Source organism: Mauremys mutica, chromosome 1, assembly GCF_020497125.1.
Source record: "Mauremys mutica isolate MM-2020 ecotype Southern chromosome 1, ASM2049712v1, whole genome shotgun sequence".
NCBI classification, from domain to species: domain Eukaryota; kingdom Metazoa; phylum Chordata; order Testudines; family Geoemydidae; genus Mauremys; species Mauremys mutica.
In genome coordinates, this window is record NC_059072.1 from 127,952,622 (window position 1) to 127,974,961 (window position 22,340).

At 40.9% G+C, this 22,340-nt stretch overlaps 1 protein-coding gene across 2 annotated transcripts in view; it reads left to right on the top strand.

Annotated features, from left to right (window-relative positions):
• Window positions 1-22,340, top strand: part of FBLN1 (fibulin 1) — a 104,271-nt gene that overhangs the window by 19,028 nt on the left and 62,903 nt on the right. For both annotated transcript variants that reach the window (XM_044995494.1, XM_044995485.1), the window contains exons 3-8: window positions 4,884-5,016; window positions 14,458-14,626; window positions 15,548-15,607; window positions 20,123-20,224; window positions 20,784-20,921; window positions 22,158-22,295. In XM_044995494.1, coding sequence (XP_044851429.1) covers window positions 4,884-5,016; window positions 14,458-14,626; window positions 15,548-15,607; window positions 20,123-20,224; window positions 20,784-20,921; window positions 22,158-22,295 — 740 coding nt within the window. The remainder of the gene's footprint in view (window positions 1-4,883; window positions 5,017-14,457; window positions 14,627-15,547; window positions 15,608-20,122; window positions 20,225-20,783; window positions 20,922-22,157; window positions 22,296-22,340) is intronic.

A 22,340-nucleotide genomic window follows, 5' to 3' on the forward strand; every position in this document is an offset into this window, starting at 1 on the left:
AAGTTTTATCAGTACTCATTTGGGGTGACAGGTCTAATTCACTCATGGCTTCCTATCTTGTGAGTAATGTGCCCATCCCAAACTTAGGCTGATAAAACATTTATATCCCACCAGGCCATCAAGATTTTCTCTCTATAATAAATGGTATAATCATAGTTTCCCTTTTTACGCTCATAAAACATCTTTCTTAATAAGCAGATGATCCCAAGCCACAAAGTTCAGGTGTGGATCAAAATTCATGAAGTTTGATGCTGTTTGGATCTAGAATTTAGGTTTGGGTCCATCTCTAATATTTTTTTTGACAGGTGATCAACAAGCATGTATCTCTCTGGGGCACCCTTTTGGTGGTAGCGTGGAATCGGTGCTCACAGTGAACTGGACTATCAGGTGTCCTGGCTTGCAGCCGAATCACTAAGCAAGTGGTACCTCAGATCTCCTTCATTAGGGGTGGGGTGGGGTGCAGAGCAGACGAACAGTCAGTGGATCAGGCCTTCCTGCCTGAGGGCTAAGCAAATAAGTGGTTAATGGGTCAGGCCTTCTTGGATAGGGTTGAACACGCAACAGTCCGTGGCTCATCCAGCCATGAGTGCAGGGTAGGGAGGCCCAAGCCCACCCTGCGCAATCATGTCCCAGCTCAGGGCCCTAGAAGTGACGGGTGATCCCGTAACAAGGTTGTTGGGGAAGTGTGGGGTATCTGCCTTGCCTCTTAGCAGCACAGCTGAGTCAATATCTCGGTTCCCTTGGCTACTTCCTGTCATTGTTGTCGGCTCACTCTCCACTTCCTCTTTGGGTCTCTCCATCACCTGGGGCAGTGGCTGGCCTTCTCTCCAGGCTAGCTTAGGGGAGTCATCAGTGGGTGCCACAGCCAGTCATGGGCTCTCTTGGCAGTTTGGCTCCCTGGGAAGGACATCTGGATCCTTCCTTGGTCTGTCTCCAACTGAGCTGCAGGGCTCTCCTCTTATACTTCCTGCCCCGCCACCACACTTCCTGCAAGGGGGAAGCGGCAGGGTTAGCTGAGCCCAACATGATGAGTTAACCCCCTTTGTGCCAGAATGAGGCCATTCCGTCTCATTACACTCTCATTGCTGAGACATTTCACATTATGAATGTACAGAGCAAGACCTGTAATAATTTTTATTCAACATATATGCCAGCCTTTCTATAATCATGCATGTTACACAATAATCTTTGAACTGATAAGAGGGATGACAGAAGGACTAAAGCCAGAGTAATGTTTTTGTTTCAAAAGTCTGCTTAATTTGAGAACATACCTTGTCTTTGCAAAGCACTTCTTTGAGTGGAATCAGTATCTTTCTAGTCTTAATGATTGACTCAAAGATAAAACCTCCAATTCTTCGCATGAAGCACAAAAGTGGTTTCAAGGCACACTAATAAGTCAAGGGAGAGGGGAGTAAGGTAATGAGTTTTTTTTTTCTGGGTTAAACTAGACTGGCACCAAATTAAGAAATTGTCTTATGACCAGAGTTAAATGTTAATGATTTTATGGAAAGAAATGAAAGAAAATAAGAGCTCACCAGCGGTAATTAGAAAATCCATGCTGGTTTAAGAGTGCACCCTCTGGGGAGGATAATAAAGAAGATGAAAGGATTCTGGGGGTATAGCTGTTTAGTAAACGAACCTGCAAGTTTTTCACTATAAAGTTGTTCTGTGAAAATCAGTAAGCAGGTTAAATTTTAACATAAAGTAAAACCACATCACTCTGGTTCTTCACAGATCTATTAATCTAATGTCCGGTAAAAGATAAAATAAAATTAAGGTGCTTTGATCTTCTCTAATTTAAGATTTTTCAGTTGCTTGGGCTTTCATGAGTTGGGTGTTATATGCTGTTCCAAATACTGCTGAAATTAATCTAAATCTACTCCCCAAATTACTTTACATTTTCAGCAACATTTGTCTGTGAGCATAAGGATAAAGAGGGATTTCAGGGTTAAACATATGTTACCCTTTAATTGATTATATTCTGATTAATGAGTTATTAAAAAGTTTATTTCATTTTTCAGAAATATGTCTCAAACATAGAGTTTTTAAAAAAAAGTCTAAAACATAAATTTGTTTAGTTGGTGATACACCGATGAAATGTAATAAAATCCACCATAAATCAGAGATCAGAATACTTATGTGACTCTGATATATCCTCAGTGAAAGTCAATTCTGTAGCTATGTACTCTTAGAATTTCCACATTTAAGGTTTGGGATCCTAGTAAAATTTCAGCGTATACAACAAAACTATAAGTTGAACTTAACAAGGTTCTTGTACAATGTGGTTACTGAAAAACAGAACATTTCTGATGAAGTTGAAGAGATGACTATTTTGGTAGTTGATTGAAGTAGTATGCACAATTAATCTAAAGAATAACGGAAAACTATTTATCTTAATTTTTCAGGCCTGATCTTGTAAGCCATCCATATGCTACTGCATCAATAAGAGTGCTGAATATGGAGTATTTGCAGGTTTTGCTCATAGGGGCTGGGTATTGTATAGATATAGGAAGAGACAGTCTCAGTCCCCAAAATCTAAAGATATGTTGACTTTCCTATATAGTGTGAAGACCTCCTAGAGGTGATCTCTCTCTCTCTCTCTCTCTCTCTCTCTCTCTCTCTCAGTGGTAGTGCACAGAAAGTGGGAGAAGATGATGCATAGGCAGACTAAGTTGAAGTCAGAGGATCAGCACCATGGAGACTTTCCAGTTGTCTTCATCCACCATTGCATAAGGGCTCATTCTGACGTTGCCTTTGTAGAGGAGATGTATAGCTATTTTACAGCCTGGGGGAGGTACTTGCCTTCTGTACAGCACTGAGCCCAGCTGCTTTGGTTGGGCTTTGGGATGAGAATTTGCCTCGTAATTAACAAATAGTATTTTTATTCAACTGTTTCCATTCTGTTGAATTTTAACTACTAGTTACAGTTAAAGTTAGTTGAACTGCTTGTTATGAATAGAACTGGTTGGGAAAAAAATTGACATTTTTTTGTCAGAATTTGCCAGTTTGTGAAATACTTTGTGAAGATTATTTAATTTAGACAAAATTCCACCAGAAATTCACCCACCTGGCAGGTTGATAGACAGCCAGGAGTTTGGAAGCCCTGGGGGCCTTGGCTCCTAACTTCCAAGTACTTGGCTTCCCAGAACCCAGGCTCCCTGAGCTTTCAGGGTCATGGGCTGCGGGACAGGCTGCCAAGTAGACTGCCTCAGAGCTGGGCCTCCCAGTAGAGTTTGGCAGAAAATGATAGTCTCCTTTCCCAGATAATTTTGAAATTTGGGAGTTTGTCTCATGTTGGAACAAAGTCAAATGCTCCATGAAAAGGAATTACTAGTCTCCCCCTAGCTCCAGTTATGAAGTTAGCCCCTCCTTTATAATGATTTGTTTTTGAACTGATCCTGATTATCCTTCTCTGCAGCTGTCATTCATAAATACTCACCAAATAGTTTGGACAAACAATTTTCAGACTCTGAATGATTGAATTTCACTGTTCACTGTTCCTACTGGGCCTGATCAAAAGCCCATTGAAATCAATGAAAAGACTCCATTGGCTTCAGTGGGCTTTGAATCAGGCCTATTTTGTGGTTGGTCGCTGTGGCAGGATGAAATGGCCAGAAAAGAGTTAAGGGCATGTCACATGTCACCATAGTGCTTTTTACAGTTAACAATGAGGGTACATCTGTTATAGTCTAAGATTAATAGATGTAAGGGACTCAGGAGACTTGTTGATGGATGCAAAATATTTATTTCTAAATAAATATCTTTTAAAGGTAACCTGCAGTGCTTTTCTGAGTTATTTTTACTTATACTCCCTTATATGTAAGAGAACACAGGTGCTGGCTTTCTCCAGCCCGTGGGGGTGCTCAATCCCTCGCTCCACCCCAGGCCCTGCCCCGCCTCTTCCTGCCCCCGCTTCACCTCCACCCCCTCTTCCAGCCCAGTTCTGCCCCATCCCCCAAGCATGCCCTGTCCCCGCTCCTCCCTCACCCCCCCAGTGCCTCCTGCATGCCATAGAATAGCTGATTGCCATGGGCGGGAGGTGCTGGGAGGGAGGGGAAGGAGCTGGCTGCCACCCATTAATTTGTTTCCGTTGTTGGCACCTCTGTAAGAGAATAAGTTTTTAAGTTCCCCTATTACATATAAATAATAAGTTTTTACGTTCCCCTATTACAGTCTAAATTTGCCCTTTGGATGCTCTCTTTTGTCTTCAGCATCTTATGTAACTTTGTCTTCTGTGAACTAGTAACAGCACAATCAACTCATGAAAATATTAATTAATTGATGTAAACTGATCTGTTCCTAGTCTGTAAAATTTCCCCTCTTCCCCATTCTATACTAGGATGCAGCAATGTAACTACTTTAACTTAAACAAGGTAACAGCATTCTCCAAGATGATGTAGCAATGTGTAAAGGGGAAGAAGCCGTTTGAGATGTGCTTGGCATGCAAATATCAGTGATGTCAGGAGAGGGAGATGTTTGTCCTTATTCAGTTTTATCCATGGGAAGGAGTTGAAGGAACTATTTTGATTTACAAAATTATATAAACAGGGTTGTGACACATGTAAATAAAGCATTTATGGACCATGAGTCTGAGAGCTGAAAAAGTGAACAAACTTGAAAAGCATTGCAGGCCACCATTACGTGAGAGTCCACTGATGGACACACTTAGTCAGTATCTGACAGACATTTGTTCTGATTGTACCTAAAGAGTCTTTTTAAAAAAACTAAGATGTTTGTTCCAAGTAAACATTTTCCCACTGAAACTCAGTACAAATACTAATTGGTGCATCATTAGCAGCAGTTACTGATTTATATACTTTTGTTCTAAGCATGTTTTTTTTTGTTTTTTTTTCCTTTTGGTCTCACTTCATTTCAATTGACAGCATAGTCCAGGAGCAGTGCTGCAGTAATAAGCTGGAGGAACACTACTGTTCCATTGGCATTAACATTGCCAATGAACATGAAGAATGTAATTCACATGATGATATTTCCACTTATGAAGCCAAATTCACTAAGGTGAGACTTTAGAACTGCTATAAACTGTTGTTGTTTATTATAGCTAACATGAGTTTGATTTATTCTTAAACTGAAGCATCTCCAGGATTTTGAGGACAAGTAAGTGTCGTCATCATTCTGTACCCAGGATGAAAATGCTCATCTTGGACACCTTGGATTGACCAGTTGCCACTACCCTGTTTACAATCTAGTTCGCTTCTTTCTTCAAAATGAACCCTCTCCTATAATTACTACAAGTGTTTTCTACAGAGGGTTTTCAGCAGTGGGAGGTGACCCTATCCGCCTGCTCTGGCTTGCTTCACAGCATGGACTTGCCCTGGGTCCAGTCACCACTTTTTCTCATGCCCTCAACCCCATGGCCTCTGCTGACCCTCTGAGCTGCCCACCCCCCTGTTGTTTTCTCTTTGGCTGTGGGAAGAAGTGAGATCCAGGAGCTGAGGGAGGTGGAATCAGGGGCCAGGGGGATGCAAGTTGTACTGCAGGTGGTAACAGCACCTCATGGGTTGTAAGTATTTTGTTATACTGAAGTGTTTATGGCGCTGTTGATGGCTTCTGCAAATAAGGGCGGATCTACAGATTGTTTTGTCTTCCAAGTCTGTGGTAGCAAAGCATATGTATGTACATTTAAGTATAGTTTAAAAATTCATTAGGCAGCTGTCACAGGGTAGCTGGTCCCTGTGGATAGACTGAACCCAACTCCCCTGGACTAAAAGCCAGTGAGCACAATCCAGCTAATTTAAGAGGGCTGGGTTAGTCCTGGGCCTATAAAGGGCTGCTAGTAGGCAGCTAGGGAGGAGGAAGGCCTGAGCCCTGGGCAGCAAAGGCCACATGAAGTGGACCTAACTCCTTTGGTGAGTCCCTGGAGCAAGGGGGGCCAGGGATTCAGGGAAGCCTGTGGCCGCTGCTCCAAGGTGGGAGCAGAGCTGGCAGAGGCTGGGAAGTTGCCACGAGCTGGAGAGCCAGAGACCCTGGAAGAGGTGGCCCTTAAACCTGGGGCCCAGGTATCGATTTAAGACTGTGTTCTGTTTGTCTGTCTGTCTGTCTGTCTGTTTAAATCTTCTTATAAAAGACTAAACCTCCTGGACTGGGACTGGGCATGAGCGCACGTATGGCGCGGGGGTGCAGCGACGCCCTCCACCCTCACCCCTGATGACAGCAGCATAAGTGCCTACTACCGTCTGCTGAGCCCTCCTACCCCCTTTTTATTCTCCCAGCCAACTGTGTTTCTTGAGCATGTGATTTATTGATTTATTCATTCATTCATTCATTTTTGTGGAGAGGCAGTTTTTTACCTCCCTTAAAGTGGAGGAAGCAGCTTAAAACCAATCAGAAGTCTTAGCCATATCATAACCAATTTAAAAAAAGTTTAAAATCTGAGCTGCACGTGCATTATATCCGCTTTTAAAATGCTCCTAACCTAACAAAATGACTCTGAACTTGCTCACTGTGCAAACTTCAAATGTTTTTTGTGAAATCAAAATAATTTGTTGACCAAACAAGCAGCGTTCACCTAAGTCACCTTTTAGACTTCAACCATTTTTGACATAGTTCTGCTTTTAAAAAAAAAATCAGGGTTTTTTACTGTGAAAGATGCCTTTTTCCCCTCCCCTTCTTCAGCCACAACTCAGTAATGGCTGAAGGAGTTTTACTCAAAGTGTTCAAAAAATTCAGAGGGCGGTTAAGCATGACAAATTTCATCCCTGGAGTAAATGTTTTGAAGAATTATGAACACAAGAAAACAGGGCTGTAACAAAAAGTGTTTTTCAGTGGTTGCTGCCAGAGACACAGCTGTAATAACAGCAAGGTTTTAAAGCCCTGTAAATGATCACGTTGATCGTGATCACGTAAATGACTGTGTAAAAGGTTAGCCTGAAGAAAAGCACTTTGTAGCTCAAAAGCTTCTCTCTCTTTCACCTACACAAGTTGGACCAATAAACATACCCCTCTACCTCGATATAATGCGACCTGATATAACACGAATTCGGATATAACGCAGTAAAGCAGTGCTCCGGGGGGGCGGGGCTGCGCACTTTGGTGGATCAAAGCAAGTTCAATATAACGCAGTTTCACCTACAACGCGGTAACATTTTTTTGGCTCCTGAGGACGGTGTTATATTGAGGTAGAGGTGTATTACTTCTATATTATCTCACCCACCTTTTCTTTCTAATATCTTGGGACCAATGCAGCTACAACGCTGCAAGCAAGTTAAAAAAGACATAATTAAAGTAACAGTTCCTCACCACCAGATCAATGTTTCATATGTGTGAGTTTATCCGCATGAGGGAATGATGCTAATTATTACAGGCCAGATTCTGCCACCCTCACGTGTGTTGAGTAGTACCTCACTCTGCAAACTGTCCCATTGAGATCAATGCATAATACATTACGGCTGCATGTGAGAGGTTCACAATCTTGTGTAGCTAAATTGTTCTTAACTTTCTTATACTGAAAACATTTTGAGTCAGCGAATGTTGAGCCAGACAGTATGCCCGATGTGCACTATGGTATTATGACAAAGGAACGTTAGTATTATGCATCTTATTGGGCTTCTATCTCAGTGCTCCTGAGCTTGGTCCTGTTTAAACTTTACTTTAACATGTGAAACCTTTTGAATTGAATGCCTTTTTATTTTTTTCTCCAAGAAAATAGTCAGGCTTAATTAGGAATCCAAGTAGTGGGCTAAATTGGTTATCTTTCCAGTAAGAGAATCACCGGGGTGACTATTCTCTAATTTGAGTCCAGAACATGCAACTAGAAAGAAGATGAAGAGGCATATTTTGAAAACACTGGTCTGTGTTTTTGCATCCACGGATTGCAGTTGTTGATAATTGTGAGCACAGTTAAGCACCTTGTTACTCAGAAAATGATAGGTACAAAAATAAAAGTCTATTTAAAGCCAAGCAGAAAAATCGGTCTCCAAAGATAAATCTAACTCCAAACGTGTTGGTTGAGCATTGGCTGGCATAGGAGACTCAGAAGTAGAAATCAGCAAGTGTCTTCGAAAGCTAGATCCACAAATTAAAGGTCAGAATCTGGTAGAAATTTTGAGGGTCCTTAAAATGCTCAGAGATCTGCCCAAATCATAGCACTTTCTCTCTTCTCAAAGAACAATATTTAGCCCTTATTCTCCCATTTTCTAAAGAAGCTTTTATTTGTCTATATATTATTGAATATATGTTTTTATTCTGAACTGCTGGACATAATTTGTACCATTGTTCACATCTTCAGAAGTTGTGAAAATTTCCACTGGATTCTTATTTTGTCGAATCTATTTTTTGACTGCTGATAGAAATGTGTACTCCAGCAGATGAGACCTCTTGTGGAGGAACCTACAAAAGCATAGTTAATGCTGCATTTGCTGTTTAACTCTTTATATTTAACTAATGATATAAATAACACGGAGGTATTATAATGTTTAGTTAATTCAGGGGTTTTATTGACTAAGCACTATCAGGTGATTCCTGGTCATACTAAGAAATATTTTAAAACTACAAACTTGTAACTATGGGCTGAATTGAAAATGTATGTATGTGTATGGCCTGATTTTCAAAGTTGCCGAGCATATGTGACTTCCCACTGAAGTCAGTGGGAGGCTTCGGCTGCTCATTACCTCTGACTACCAGGCTATTACTGCATACGTCTCTTTTTTTGAAGCAAGTATATGGTATGCATGTGAGTCTTCCTATATTTACTCCTTTCCATGAGAAATTAAGGTGTGTGACAACTTGATTGTTCATGAGACTAGAGGTGAAATAATAGATCCTTTAACCTCTAGGTTATAGGTGCACATATGATCCAGGTTGGTAGCTGGATCACATGCTTAACGGTGAGCTGGAGGCCATGACGGGGAGTATTACAATTGGATAGTTATTTGGCACTCTACATTAAATGAAGAGGTAGGCTCAACCCCATTCCTAGGAATTGTCCACATTACAACAAATCTCTGGCACCTTGTAGGCAGTGTCTTCAAAGAGGTCAAGAACTGAACTGACAGGGAGTCTGAACTACACTTTCAAACTAATAGATGTTCCAGTTTACTTCAAAATAGGATAGAAGCACTTGGACAAAAGAGTATGGGAAAGTTTGCACTGGCACTTATCATCATCTTCTGATGATAATGATACTTATTTAGTGCCATGAATTTGAGGACCCTAGAGTGATTTATGAACACTAATTAAATTAGCCTCAGTAGCCTGTGTGAGTTATCTCCATTTTATGGATAGATGGATGGACTGAGACATGGAGAGGATAAATGACTAGCCCAAAGTCACAAGTGAGGTATGTGGCAGAGCCAGGAGCAGAACTAGGTCTCCAGGCTCCCAATCTTGTGCTGTAACTACAAGACCATCTTTTATTTTCACCTATACTTCTTCTTTAATTGAGTGGAAGATCTCAGCCTCAATCAAGCATCTTCCATCAGCACTAAGTTAATTTAAAAAAATTGTAAACCAACCAAACAAAATAAGCAAGAATTGACACAGTGATATTTGACCTAGAAGTACTGCATTTATTGTTAATCTTGGATACTTTTGTTCTTTATGTTGGATAATTCTGTTAGTGCGCTGGTGTCATGATGGTAGTGGCAATATGGCTAAAGAGTCATTCTGAATAATAATGAATTTATTCCCTGCCCCCACCCAACCACCTTTGTTTGGAAATATGTTCATATCTGAAATTAAGGTCTCAACATTTAAATCTTAAAGCATTTTTCTCCTAGAATGAACAGTGATCCTGAAGTAACTTAAAGCTGGAATGGCAAGCTATCTTCTAGTCTCAGCTAGAGATCCTGTTGTAGCAGCTGCTGGAAATGTCTTCCTTTCTTTTTTTAATGACTTTTTCAGTTCTCCATAGTACAGTCATCTCCTGCGGGTCAAACAAAATACATGAGAACCTTGTTTTTTATGAATTCTAATTTTAGGAACAACTTGCGGTTATATACATGAAATATATGATATGGAGGGGTGGAAGGGAATCACACTACAAAAATGATATTGATGAAGAACAAATTGTCATAACTTCACATTCTGATGCCTTAAGTGCATTTGAAATTGCTTTGCAGTGGTTTGAAGGACAAGAAGAAAGTGAGGCAGTGCACCGTACTTTAACTTATGAACAGCATCTCGTAATGGAATATTGAGATGTTAAATTTTATGAACTCCTTAATCCAAAATTAGTTAGTAAAATAGGGATTCTACTGTAATATGATCAAATTATATACATAAAAGATGAAGCATGAAGTAGAATACTTATGTGTAAATTGCTCTTCTAAGGAAATGAAACAAGCCAAAGCTATCATCAACTCTTCCTGAAAAAGAAGCAGCAAAAGCTCTGTATAAAACAAAGGATAATGCTGTAAAGTGCAGCACAAGAAGGGGCAAGAGGAAATACGGGGATAACATCACCAAAGAAGTTGAAGTGGTTGATAAGAGATAATAGTAAAACACTTCTATCAATTCAGCAAGGTTCTAACTAGCAAGTTTAGACCAATTGGGGGCCTGTTAAGGTAAACAAGGAAAGACCCCAGTAACAGAAAGAAAGCGATAGGCAGAATACTTTTAAGGAGTGCTAAACAGAACAGTGCCACAAGAAACTATTAACTTTGACAAAGACTTTAAACACCCAGAAATAAACATTGTAACATCTAACATTAAAACCAAAGTGAAAGATGCATTAAAAAGTTGAAACATAGGAAACCTTGCAAGTGAAGACAAAGTCATGGGGGAAATGTTGAAAGCTTGTGATGAGACTATTAATAAAATCACCAAACTTTTAAGCAAAGCATGGGACCAGGAATAGCCTCTGGAACAGTGGGAAAATGGCATTAAAGTCAAAATTCCAAAGAAAGGTGACCTCGATGGTCAAGCTGTACCTAATCATGCTTCATCGTGCAGGGATGGACTAAACTGAGGCCCTTCAGTCTGAGATTTCTATGACTGATTCAAAGCAACTGCAATAACTGGTAAGGTGTTACCCATCTTTCAGTGATAGTCTTCTGCAGTATCATCTTAAGCAGAATAAAGGAAGCAGATCAGGCAAAACTAATGGAAGGCAATCTGGATTTTGCTTTGGAAGATCAGGAGTCAACCAGATTTTCATCCTAAGGATACTCTTTGAAGCGTGCATCAAATGGGGCAAAAACACTTAATAGATTTGAAGAATGCACGGTTAAACACAGACATGAGCAAATGGTTTAACATAAACACTGGCATCAAACAAGGATGCATTCTCTTCCCTCTTCTGTTTGGATTGCCATTGACTTCATTATGAGAAAAAGTGTAGATGGATATAACACAGGCATCATGTAGTTCAGCAACAGTATACGAGACGATTTAGATTTTGCTGATAATATTGCTCTTCTAAGGGACAGCGCTACCAACATGGAAACAAAAACTGAAAGATTGTCCAGCATTGCAAGAAAGGTGGGATTAATCAATTATGAAACAAATCTAATGAGAACCCCAGCAACTCCCAACACAAAAATTACTTCTGAATGCAAAGGAATGCAAGCAGTGAGCCAATTCACATAACGTGGCAGTGACATGAAAGTCAATGAGAATATCCATAAGGAAATAATGTCGTGACTTGGCATGGTGGCAGCTGCAATCACTAACTTAAACAAGAAATTTGGTCATAAAAAAATCTACAATTTAAAGACTAAACTAGGAATCTTCAACTTAAATATAATTTGCACCGTAACATATGGATGTGAAGGCTGTTAATCCATCAAATATATAGACAGAGGTCTAAATGCCTTTGAAAGTAAATACTTCAGGAAAATACAAGGCACAGGTGCCGACTTTCTGATTTCCCCTGGGGGTTCTAAACCCCTTCTTTGTCCCTGGCCTCACACCCACTCCACCCCTTCCCCCAAGGCCCTACCTCCACCCCACCTCTTCCTACCCTGTTCTGTCCCCTTCCCTGAGGGCACCCCGCCATAGACAACTGGAATCTCCCCATACTGAGGGGGAGGCACAATCTAAAGGGGAGATCACATATGTCTCCCTGCCAACCTGCCCCCTGCTGCCAGCCCACCACGCTGCAGAGCAGCCTCCCAGCAGCTGGAAGGGGCTGGTCCCACCCCTTCCGCTCCTGCCGACCCCGCCCCTTCCAGTCCCCAGCATCTGGGGCACTTGCCACCGTGTCCCACTGACGCATCACCCAGCCCCACCCTTGCTCCGCCTCTTCCTGCCCCCACTCCTTACCTCCCCTCCTCCCCAGTGCCTCCTGCCTGCCACTGAACAGCTGATCTTCCGTGGGCAGGAGGTGGTAGGGGGAGGGGCCTGCCGGTGGGTGCTGGGCATCCACTATTTTTTTTCCGTGCATGCTCTGGTATTGGAGCATCCATGGAGTTGGCATCTATGATACAAGGTATTAAATGGAGTGAATCTATAACAAATGCTGAGACTCATCAGAAACTTCAACAACTCCTTATGTCTAAAGTTATCCAGAAAAAAAGATGGAAATATGTGGGATGTGTTGAGAATGAGGCCAGGGTATTTGCCATAAAAAGATGAAGCACAAGGTAGGATGCTTATGAGTAGCTTGCTCTTCTAAAGGCAAAGAGTGTGAGGGAGAAAAGAAAAAGTTGATCTCTTTATTTTATCCTTGTGCTGCTCCAGGCTTTAAAGGAATTCTTCATTACAGAACAGAAGAGAAAACATATGTACAATTATTTATATGGGTAAGTAGAGAAGGCGAGCAGGCACATATCTCACAGGTGTTGGGAGAAATGTTCTGTTCTCAGTTTTTTTTTGTTGGAAATGGGTTCTTGAAACTACATAAGGGATTTAGGTCATTAACTTCCATAATGAGTAGTTATTTTATGTTCCAGCTGTGTTTTTAATTTTTTTAATGCTGCAGGCTGTTTCCTTTTGAGCTGAAAAACAATTATAAAAGTAATTTCAAAAAAAAAAATGTTAATCTGCCATTTACTTAACAGCAGTAGTTGGCAGACGCTGGTTGCAGTGAACCAAATTTCACCCTAGCTTTCTAGCAGCAGGGGAGAAAAGGGAGCAATTTGGCAATGTTTTTTCAACTCAGAATCAACACAGCCATTTATTCAAAACCAACCTTTGTTCTGTCCTGCAGTGGATTCTGAAGTCCCTGTTCTTCCAATGCAGATCCTCATACCTAGAAGGACTGGGCACTAACAGATCCCATTTCAGGACTGGGTTCTTAAGAGGTGACATTCTTAAATAATTACTATAGAGACGTGTGGACCAGCATTTAGGACACTGGATGAGACTTAGGAGACTTTGTTCTAGGTCAGGGGTCGGCAACCTTTCAGAAGCGGTGTGCTAAGTCTTCATTTATTCACTCTAATTTAAGGTTTCACGTGCCGGTAATACATTTTAACATTTTTAGAAGGCCTCTTTCTATAAGTGTATAATATATAACTAAACTATTGTTGTATGTAAAGTAAATAAGGTTTTTAAAATGTTTAAGAAGCTTTATTTAAAATTAAATTAAAATGCAGAGTCCCCTGGACCGGTGGCCAGGACCCGGGCAGTGTGAGTGCCACTGAAAATCAGCTCGAGTGCCGCCTTCGGCACGCGTGCCATAGGTTGCCTACCCCTGTTCTAGGTTCCACCACTGACCCGCTGCATCGCTTTACCTCTCTGTGCCTCTGTTTCCCCCTCACTCTTTGTCTCTTGTTTGTTTAGACTGTAAACACTTTGGGATAGGAAGCATGTACTTGTATAGTGCCTACCCTAATGGGGCCCCAATCTCAGTTGAGGCATCTGGGTGATACCATAATACAAATAATTAATATTAAAGTTAAAAATGTTAGGCTCCAATAGAGGGATTTTTTTTCTTTTTAGAACCTTTTAAATCATGGTTGGTCTATACAGAATTGTCTTCTTTCATGTCTTTATGGTCTGTTAATTTTAAGACCAGGTGCTTCTCTTTTAAATGAGGATTTGGGGGGAGGTTGAGAGGGCAGGCTGGTGTGCAGTTTATTTATAAACTGAGCAATGCCCCTCATCCTCACTGTGACAAATAAAATCTGTTTTAAATTAGAAGTGGAGCTCAAGTCATTCAGGGTTTTGAGGAGTCCCACAGTTTGGTGGTGTTCAGAACTGGAGATCTGGAGCTGCTCATTTGAGGGAGGAGGACCCACCACAACAGTTGTACATGGACCATTCTTGCCTTCCCATTCCATGCCATCAAGGACAGTGGGGATTGATTCCAGGGCCTGGGTTTCGGTTACATCTTCTCTTTGAGGGCCTGATCCAGACCCATACAAATGTTCTGAGATCTAACTAATTAAGCGCAGCAGGGCTTTTGAACATTGACGTCTGAAAGCTTTGGCTGACCATTTTCTATAAACACACGGTGTGAAATTCTGGCCCCATTTAAGTCAGTGGCAAAACTCATTGATTTCTTTAGGGCTAGGATTTCACTTACTATCTGTTTTTTGTGTGTGTTTGTTTTGACAGAAATGCTGTTACTGTTGCTTGCTGGGAAAGACAGCCCAAGTTCAAGGACAGAGCTGTGAGCAGAGCCAACTGATAGGATACCAGTGTGGGCAGGTGTTCAGAGCTTGCTGTGTCAAGGGTCAGGAAGGCACCGAAGGGTCAATTAGTGATGTTCCTAAAAAAGACCAAGGTATATTATACCAGCACTAAAATTAAGCTGAGACAGCAGAGCACAACTTCAAGTCATAGTAGGATGCAGGGTAGGAGATGTGCTTGTATTTTTGGATGATTTATGTTGCAACTCTTCTTGTGCTGTTTTAAAATGTACGCTGAGAGCAGCCAGAGGGTTGGCTGGGCACCTTTCAATGTGAAGTTGCTTTTTAGAATAAAATCTAAGGGCTAGTCTACACTTACCTGCCAGGTCGACGCGGTGAGTTCGACTTCTCGGAGTTCGAACTATCGCGTCTGATCTAGACGCGATAGTTCGAACTCCGGAAGCGCCGCGGTCGACTCCGGTACTCCACCACTGCAAAAGGCGGTGGCGGAGTCGACCTTGGAGCCGCGGACTTCGATCCCGCGGCGTCTGGACGGGTAAGTAGTTTGAACTAGGGTACTTCGAGTTCAGCTACGCTATTCACGTAGCTGAACTTGCGTACCCTAGTTCGACCCCCGCCCTTAGTGTAGACCTGCCCTAAGTGAATAAATAAGATTAGCCTAACTTCCATCATAACTGCTAAGCATGCTCAGCTGCAACCAAAGTCAATGGAAGCTGAGGGTACTCAGCACATTTGATGAAAATCAGGTTAAACTTTTACATAGAAGCCTAATGTTAGGAACTCATATTTGAAAATCTTGGTTCATGTGTAATCGGGAATTATATTTTATGATCTATCATTCATTTGGCAAGTGTACTCTGTGTGCACGTGTGTTTGAATCAAGTGTCAAATAAAAGCTATTTTGTGTTTATAAAATGAATAAATAATTCTTCAGTATTATCCTGTGGTATAAGTATCCTCAAATACTTGCTTCTAATCTTTTCCCAGGTAGATAGCATTTTATTGTGAGCAGAAAACTGCTTTCCCTTCTAATGTCTATTTAACCTTCTTATTAGTTAAAATTTCCGACGAGGAAGTAGACCAAGAGGATCCTTACCTTCATGACCGCTGCAGAGGTGAGTTAACTGACTGTTCCTATGTAGTGACTTTTTTTGTGTGTGTGATCATTTCAGTAAACATGAAAAACCAGGCAAAACTTAAATGCAATGTTCACTCAAACCATTTTGCTTAGCCCAGCAATTCGCAAATACAAATGGCATGGGGATCCTTTTTGAAATGGTAGGCTGTTTCTACCCTCCCTTCCTGCTATTTTGATTATTGGAAAGAAAATCTTGCAAAATATGAGATTCTTTTGGATTTATTAAGCTGATGTCCGAGTAAGATGAGAACTCATTTGTAGTCTCTTAGGGACCAATAAATGTAAGACTTTTTTTAAGGCATTGTGACGGGGTCCCTTGGGCACAACCTGGACTGTAGGACTGCTGAACCATCCAAAGCCACCAGCCTGGGCTGTCTCTCACACTGTGATGCTAATGTCAAGCTACAAGCTTCTGACAGGCACTGCACTTACACAGCCATCCACAAGCAGGGACACGCCCAGTTCAGTTACATGAACGATCTCCCAGCCATTCATGAACCATCAATTGAGAGGCTTCAGCCAGTCCCCCTCTCCCCCCACAGCTCCCCAGTCTTGTATGCTAGTTCTGTGCCATCTTGCACTCGTCAGAAGCCTGACAAGTATAAGCTCAGTACTTAGTTCATCCCTCCCTCAATGTGGAATGGACATATGCTAGCCTTTGTAATTTGAGCTGAGATTCCCTGAGCACTTCAACCAAAGACACACTGTTTTAGATAAAATATAAAACAGATTTATTAACACCAGAAAGATTTTAAGTGATTATAAGTAGCAGGCATGGAAATCAGTGTTACCTAAGAAATAAAAATAAATTCTCAGTCTAAATTCTAACTTAAACAGATTAAGCAAGATTTGAATCAAACAGTCTCTCACCTTAATAGATGGTACAAGCAGCTTACCATTTCTCAGTACAAAGGCTGGATTCCCTTTCCAGCCTGGGACCAATCTTCTCCAGTTCAAAGTCTCTGTCTTCCAGATGTTCTTCCAGGTGTTGAGATGGCAGGGAAGAGAGGTCAAGTGATGATGTCACTGCCATTCTTTTATACTTTCTTCCAGCTGCTAGAAAGATCCTTGCTGTGACATGGGTTAGTCTGCCCCCATGGTGTACATGCCCTTCTCTGAGAAGGGATCGTTGATTCTACTTGATGGGTCATTAATGCTGTCTGGGTCCTCCTTTGTTGCAACTGAGAGGCTGGCTGTGGGCATTTCCCAACCTCACAATGTATTTCAGTAACACTTCATATACAATGGTGGTACACACAATCCAAGAGGATGTTAAGGTTCAGCAGATCAAGACTTTTTCAGTGATATCACCACAAGGCATGCATTGTACAAAACATATCAGAATAATATGACAGTGGTGTTGTATCAACCAGGCAAGGTACCTCTTTACCAAGCTGCTGCTGCACCCTCTGTAACTCTCACTCTGCCTCCTCAATTCCTCCCCTCTCCTTCCTGTTTCCTGTCCTTTCAGACTCCCAACAGCCAGTGCTCCCAGTTCTAATAATCACAAGCAACATAAACACCACAAGCGGTGAATATGGGGGTTCCAGGATGCTGTGTTGAGGTACCAACTGTCACAGGCACATCAACTCCTTTTAACTTCAGGGGCAGTTGAGGGTGCTCAGGGCTTTGCAGGAAAAGCTTCAGCCTCTTATAAGATCAAGATTTTACACTGGGCCATATTCTGTCCTTCAGTACTACATGCATGAGCAAATTTGGAAAGCCTTGGGGAGCTTCAGTCAACATGTGAGTTGGCTTATGGTCTCTAATGAACACAGCTGGGAAGATAGTGGGTCTGTTTTGGTGAAGACTGTTGACACCTCCCTATAGAAGGGTAAATTGCTACTGCCAATAACCTTTAGGCAAGTACTTGATTGGCCCTTATTCTGGAAGTCCTCTTTTGAGGCTCATAATCTCACTAAATTTCTTTTCATATTTGCCAAGGAACTGGGAGGGAGAGGTGAGGCAGAGTTTGTTGGCTGTGTGGATGTTGGGTCATCTCTAAAAGTTGTGGAGTTTAATGTCTTATGTATTAAATTTTGTACATGCCCTCTGAGTTTTATGGAAGTGCATATTTTGCAGATCTTATATGTATTTTTGTAGAGCTCCCAGTGAGCTCATTGAGAGTTAGTCACACATGGCTAAAGGCAGAATTTGGCCCTCCATTATTGTCACTTTCTCCAACAAGATAGCTGCCCTCAGTAGTAGTCTCAGAAATGTCAATTAAGTTGTGAAACATTTTATTTCAAATATAGGCTACAATTTAGTCATGGCAAAAAGAACTTTTAACCTCTTTCTATTTGTCTGCTGGGCTGAGAAAAAATAGCTCTCTTTTAAAAGTAGACAAAAACCTTAGACCAACCACTTTTGAGCTAAAACTGCGACTTCCTTCTAATTTGCGTATTAGGTAACACAATATTGTACTGCAGGAGCAGACCAGTTTCCCTTTCCTGGTAGAGCAGGGATGAAATAATCTGTACCCGCATTTTAAGAGATGCAGATAACATTCTCCTCTGTACCACCTGTGCCCAGTGCCCATCTCTACATACCTGCCTGAGAGGGTGTGTAGCAGACCCAGGTTATTTGAGCTTATCCGGTGCTCTGTGTAGCCCACACAGGAGAATAATGGGACAGCTTACACTCCCTTGTTTGCTGGGTGGGCATGTAGGGAAATAGACATTCTTGCCCTTAAGAAGTAGAGAATTTTACATCTGCTACTGTTGCGCTTTGCCTGGGCTATCTTTATTTGTTCATAACATTTATTTTTCTAACTCATTAGCAAAAATTTCAAAGGAGATTTTTTTTAAAGGATGGGCTAGTTCCTCAGCTGCTATAAATCAGCATAGGTCTATTGACTTCAGTGGAGCTATGCTGACTTACAGCCTCTGAAGATGTGATCATATATTAGAAATACTGATTGGGATTTTCAAACTTCCTTAGGCCCCTTTGAAAATCCCAGCCTCTAATCTTAATGGTTTGTCACTTGACATGGATATTGAACAGCATTTCAGTCTATTTAGTTGTATCTAGAACCGAAATTCATTCCAGAAGATCCAAACATACTTGACCTTTTATTTGAAAGTGTCCAGACAAGTTATAATGAGCCCAGTGGCATCAGGCATTCCTCTTTTTGAGCTTGAAGAACATGTGTATTCTGTTCCTATCCTTGTTCGTGGTTGAGATTATTAGATCTGAAATGGCGTAACTAATTTCTGTTTGACCCTTACAATCCACATGAAAATGGGAAGGAAAATGAAAGAAAGATAAATGACTTGTGCATTGATTTTTTTGTGTGGCAAGTGTGTGGTGCCTCTTGGATGGAATATTTGATTCGGATAATGATCTACTTATTTTGATTTACTGCCTGTCACATGTGTTTCATGTATCTAAAAGCTTAAAACATCAGAGATTTATTATTTTCTGCAAACATTTCTGAATAAAGTAATACATTTTGGATTAAAAGAAGTTTGTTAATAGACTGATATTCCAGTATAAACTTTAAGCATGTCATAATAGACACACTGCTACAAATGGTTTGTTTATGCAGGTGTTTCTGTAGGACACAATGTTTTGAAAATGTACCCATTTCAGTGTCCAGGGCATCTGTATCCCATAAGAGGTAGCCACAGATACTGTGCCAGTTAAGCGATGATTTATCATACTGCCTATTTGGCTGCTCTACTCCATAGGTGTTAGAAACAGAAAGCACCTGTTAAGTCATCAGGTCCATTATCCTGCCAAAGCAAAAGCTGGCTCTCCTCCTTGACTCAAGATGATAAATCACATTAAAGGGTGTTAATGTTATACTTTCCTAATGTTACTTTTCCATGTAAGCAATTGCTGTAGTAGCCAGATGGAAGTTATTCGTTTGCCAGAGGGAGAGGAATTGGTCAGTCCAATTGTAAATGGGAGTTGTCCATTAGACACTCTTTCTATTAAGGGCTACACTATAAACAAATTTGAAAGCCTCTTAAGGATCATTTCTATCACTTTTTTCCAAAGATGAGTTCAAATGTGTCAGGCAATGAAACTTCCAGCAATTCTCTGGGAGGCCATTTCACAGTTTGAGGGTATCTACATTAGGCAAATGTCTGATTTGCCTATTATGACCCTTCTAGCTTTTCTTATGGGATAGTAATTGATATTAAAAAAAAATCATGCTTTGCCAACAATTACCTACAGTGGTATCTGAGCTTTGCTCCTGAACTCTGAATAGGATATATTTGTGATATTGGTTGATTAAGGTTGACTTTTTTTTTTAACGCTGGTTTCTTTCTGCTAATTTTGTAAAATAAAATAATCTGATAAGTGTGAATATTTCTTTCAATTTCTGTCCATATTTTCCATTTTTTTCTTAGTGTATTCTTTGAGCATTCTAGTCAAACATCCTGTATTTTGCTGACCACTCATGTTTAAGTAGTTGACATCTTTCCAGTTTTGTGTCATGAACTAAATTGTATACTTTATTCGTAAAAATCACATCTGTTTTTAGGAGGTGGTCCCTGTACACAGCAGTGTAGGGACACAGGCTCCAGTGTTGTCTGCTCCTGCTTTGTTGGGTACCAGCTTCTGTCTGATGGTGTCACCTGTGAAGGTAAAAGAAACAAAATGATTGCCTCTGTTTGTTGCTTAAAGGTAAAAGTGTTTTCTTTTTTGTGGATTTTTTTTACAGGATAGTGACTAGGACATGCTTATATTGGGAGAGGAAGGAGATATTGGACAATGAAAGACTGAGTTAGGCAGGGTGTGAACATGGGGACAATAGAGGCAAGGAGCTGGGAAGAGACCAGTTCAGTGGGGCAGGTGGAGGATTTGCAGATGGATAGGAGGCAGGAGAGACCTCAAGTTTGGTGTTGGGAGTGAAGATAGCAGTAAAAGCATGCTTTTCCATTTGCAATAGTAAATGAATATTCATATAAAATACAGTATGTCCTAGACCTGAGATGGTGAATCTTTATAGTTGAAAACACAGTGAGCAGCTAAAAATTGAGAACACATATTTTTTGTGGGATATGGAATCCACAGTGCACCCCGCATGTGGGTGTTCAAAGTTTCTGTTGCCCCAAGGCTGACCCTTGCCCCTTTCTCTTCCCAAGGATTTCATGTCTTTTGTATTAACTGTTTAATTCTCTGTCCACTTTGGTTACTTCTAGATACTAATGAGTGTATCACTGGGATGCACAACTGTGGGATTGGACAAACTTGTGTCAATACAGTAGGATCCTTCCGCTGTCAGCGTGAAACGAGCTGTGGGACTGGTTATGAACTCACTGAAGACAACCATTGCAAAGGTATGTCCCAGGCTGCAAATTGTGCACATAGGAGACTGATGTTTACCAACATTTATGATGCCCCAAAATTCTAAATAAATGATTGTGTCTTGTTGTTTTCTGGAAATACATGTGTAAATTGTAATTCCATACCAGATGTGTTGTATAGTCTAAAATGAGCATTTAACACTTCAGTCTGAGGTGCTTTCTTCAGGGAAATATAAATGAGCCACAAACCCAATTTGTCTTGGCTTCCACTGGAAAATGATCCATCTCTCTGCAGCTGAGAATGGTCTTGATGGTCTTTTGCACAGTATTTTCACTTCCCTGAAGGATATAGGCCAGCTACTTGGGCCTAAATTTGGGGTAAGATTATATTGTAGAGCAGGGGGTTGGACTAGAGCTTTGAGCAGGGGGTTGGACTAGATGACTCCTGAGGTCTCTTCCAACCCTGATAGATGGGGGTGACACAATTTAATTTTTTTTAAAAATTAGTGTTTTTTTCCCCCAAAGTGCTCAGTTGACCTAACTTGGCTCCCTTTGAAGTGAAAGGTAAAACTCCCAGTGACTTAAATGAGAGAGCAGTTTTAGGCCATTTTTTATCGCTCCAAAGAATTTTTATCCCATAACAAATATAAGGCTCAAACCTGAAATCTTTACTCGCTTTTTACATAGGCAAAGATCTTTTTAGAATCAATTATCTAAATTCGCATTTACACTCAGACTCTTCTGCACCACTCTGACAGTGGAAAGGGGCCTTAAAGTGAGCATAAATTACACTTCATTTCATGTTAAGCCATACTGATGTAGAGAGGCCTTAGTGTAAAATGAGAATGAAGCCTGTTGAGCTTACCTGAGAAAGGATTTAATAAAATTAAGGACTTCAGGATTTAGGCTTTTATTCAGCAAAGCATTTAAGCACTTTCTTAACTCTCATTGACTTCAGTGGGATTTAGCACATGCTTAGAGTGCCTTGTTGAATCAGGACCTTAGAAAATACTGCTTCAGACCCTGTGAAACTATTGCAAGTCATTTGATTGTTTAATAAGATAATAAAGAGAACGAGCCTGCTACCTAATTCTGTGAGATTCCGGTAAAGACTACGGGCCAAATTAATCTCCAGTGCAACTACACTGAAATGATGAATGAAGTTACACCCAGGATGAATTTGGCCTATGTTTCCTAACTCTGTCTTAAGTGTAATAAAAAAAACTTGTGCAAAACTCTTGCTAACTATTTTTTTTTGTGATGTACCAGATATTGACGAATGTGAGAGTGGTACTCATAACTGCCTCCCCGATTTTATCTGTCAGAATACTCCGGGATCTTTCCGTTGCCGACCCAAGCTACAGTGCATGAATGGGTTTATACAAGATGCGCTAGGCAACTGTATTGGTAAGACATATTGTCACTTAAACGAATTCTTAGAGTTGTGTGTAG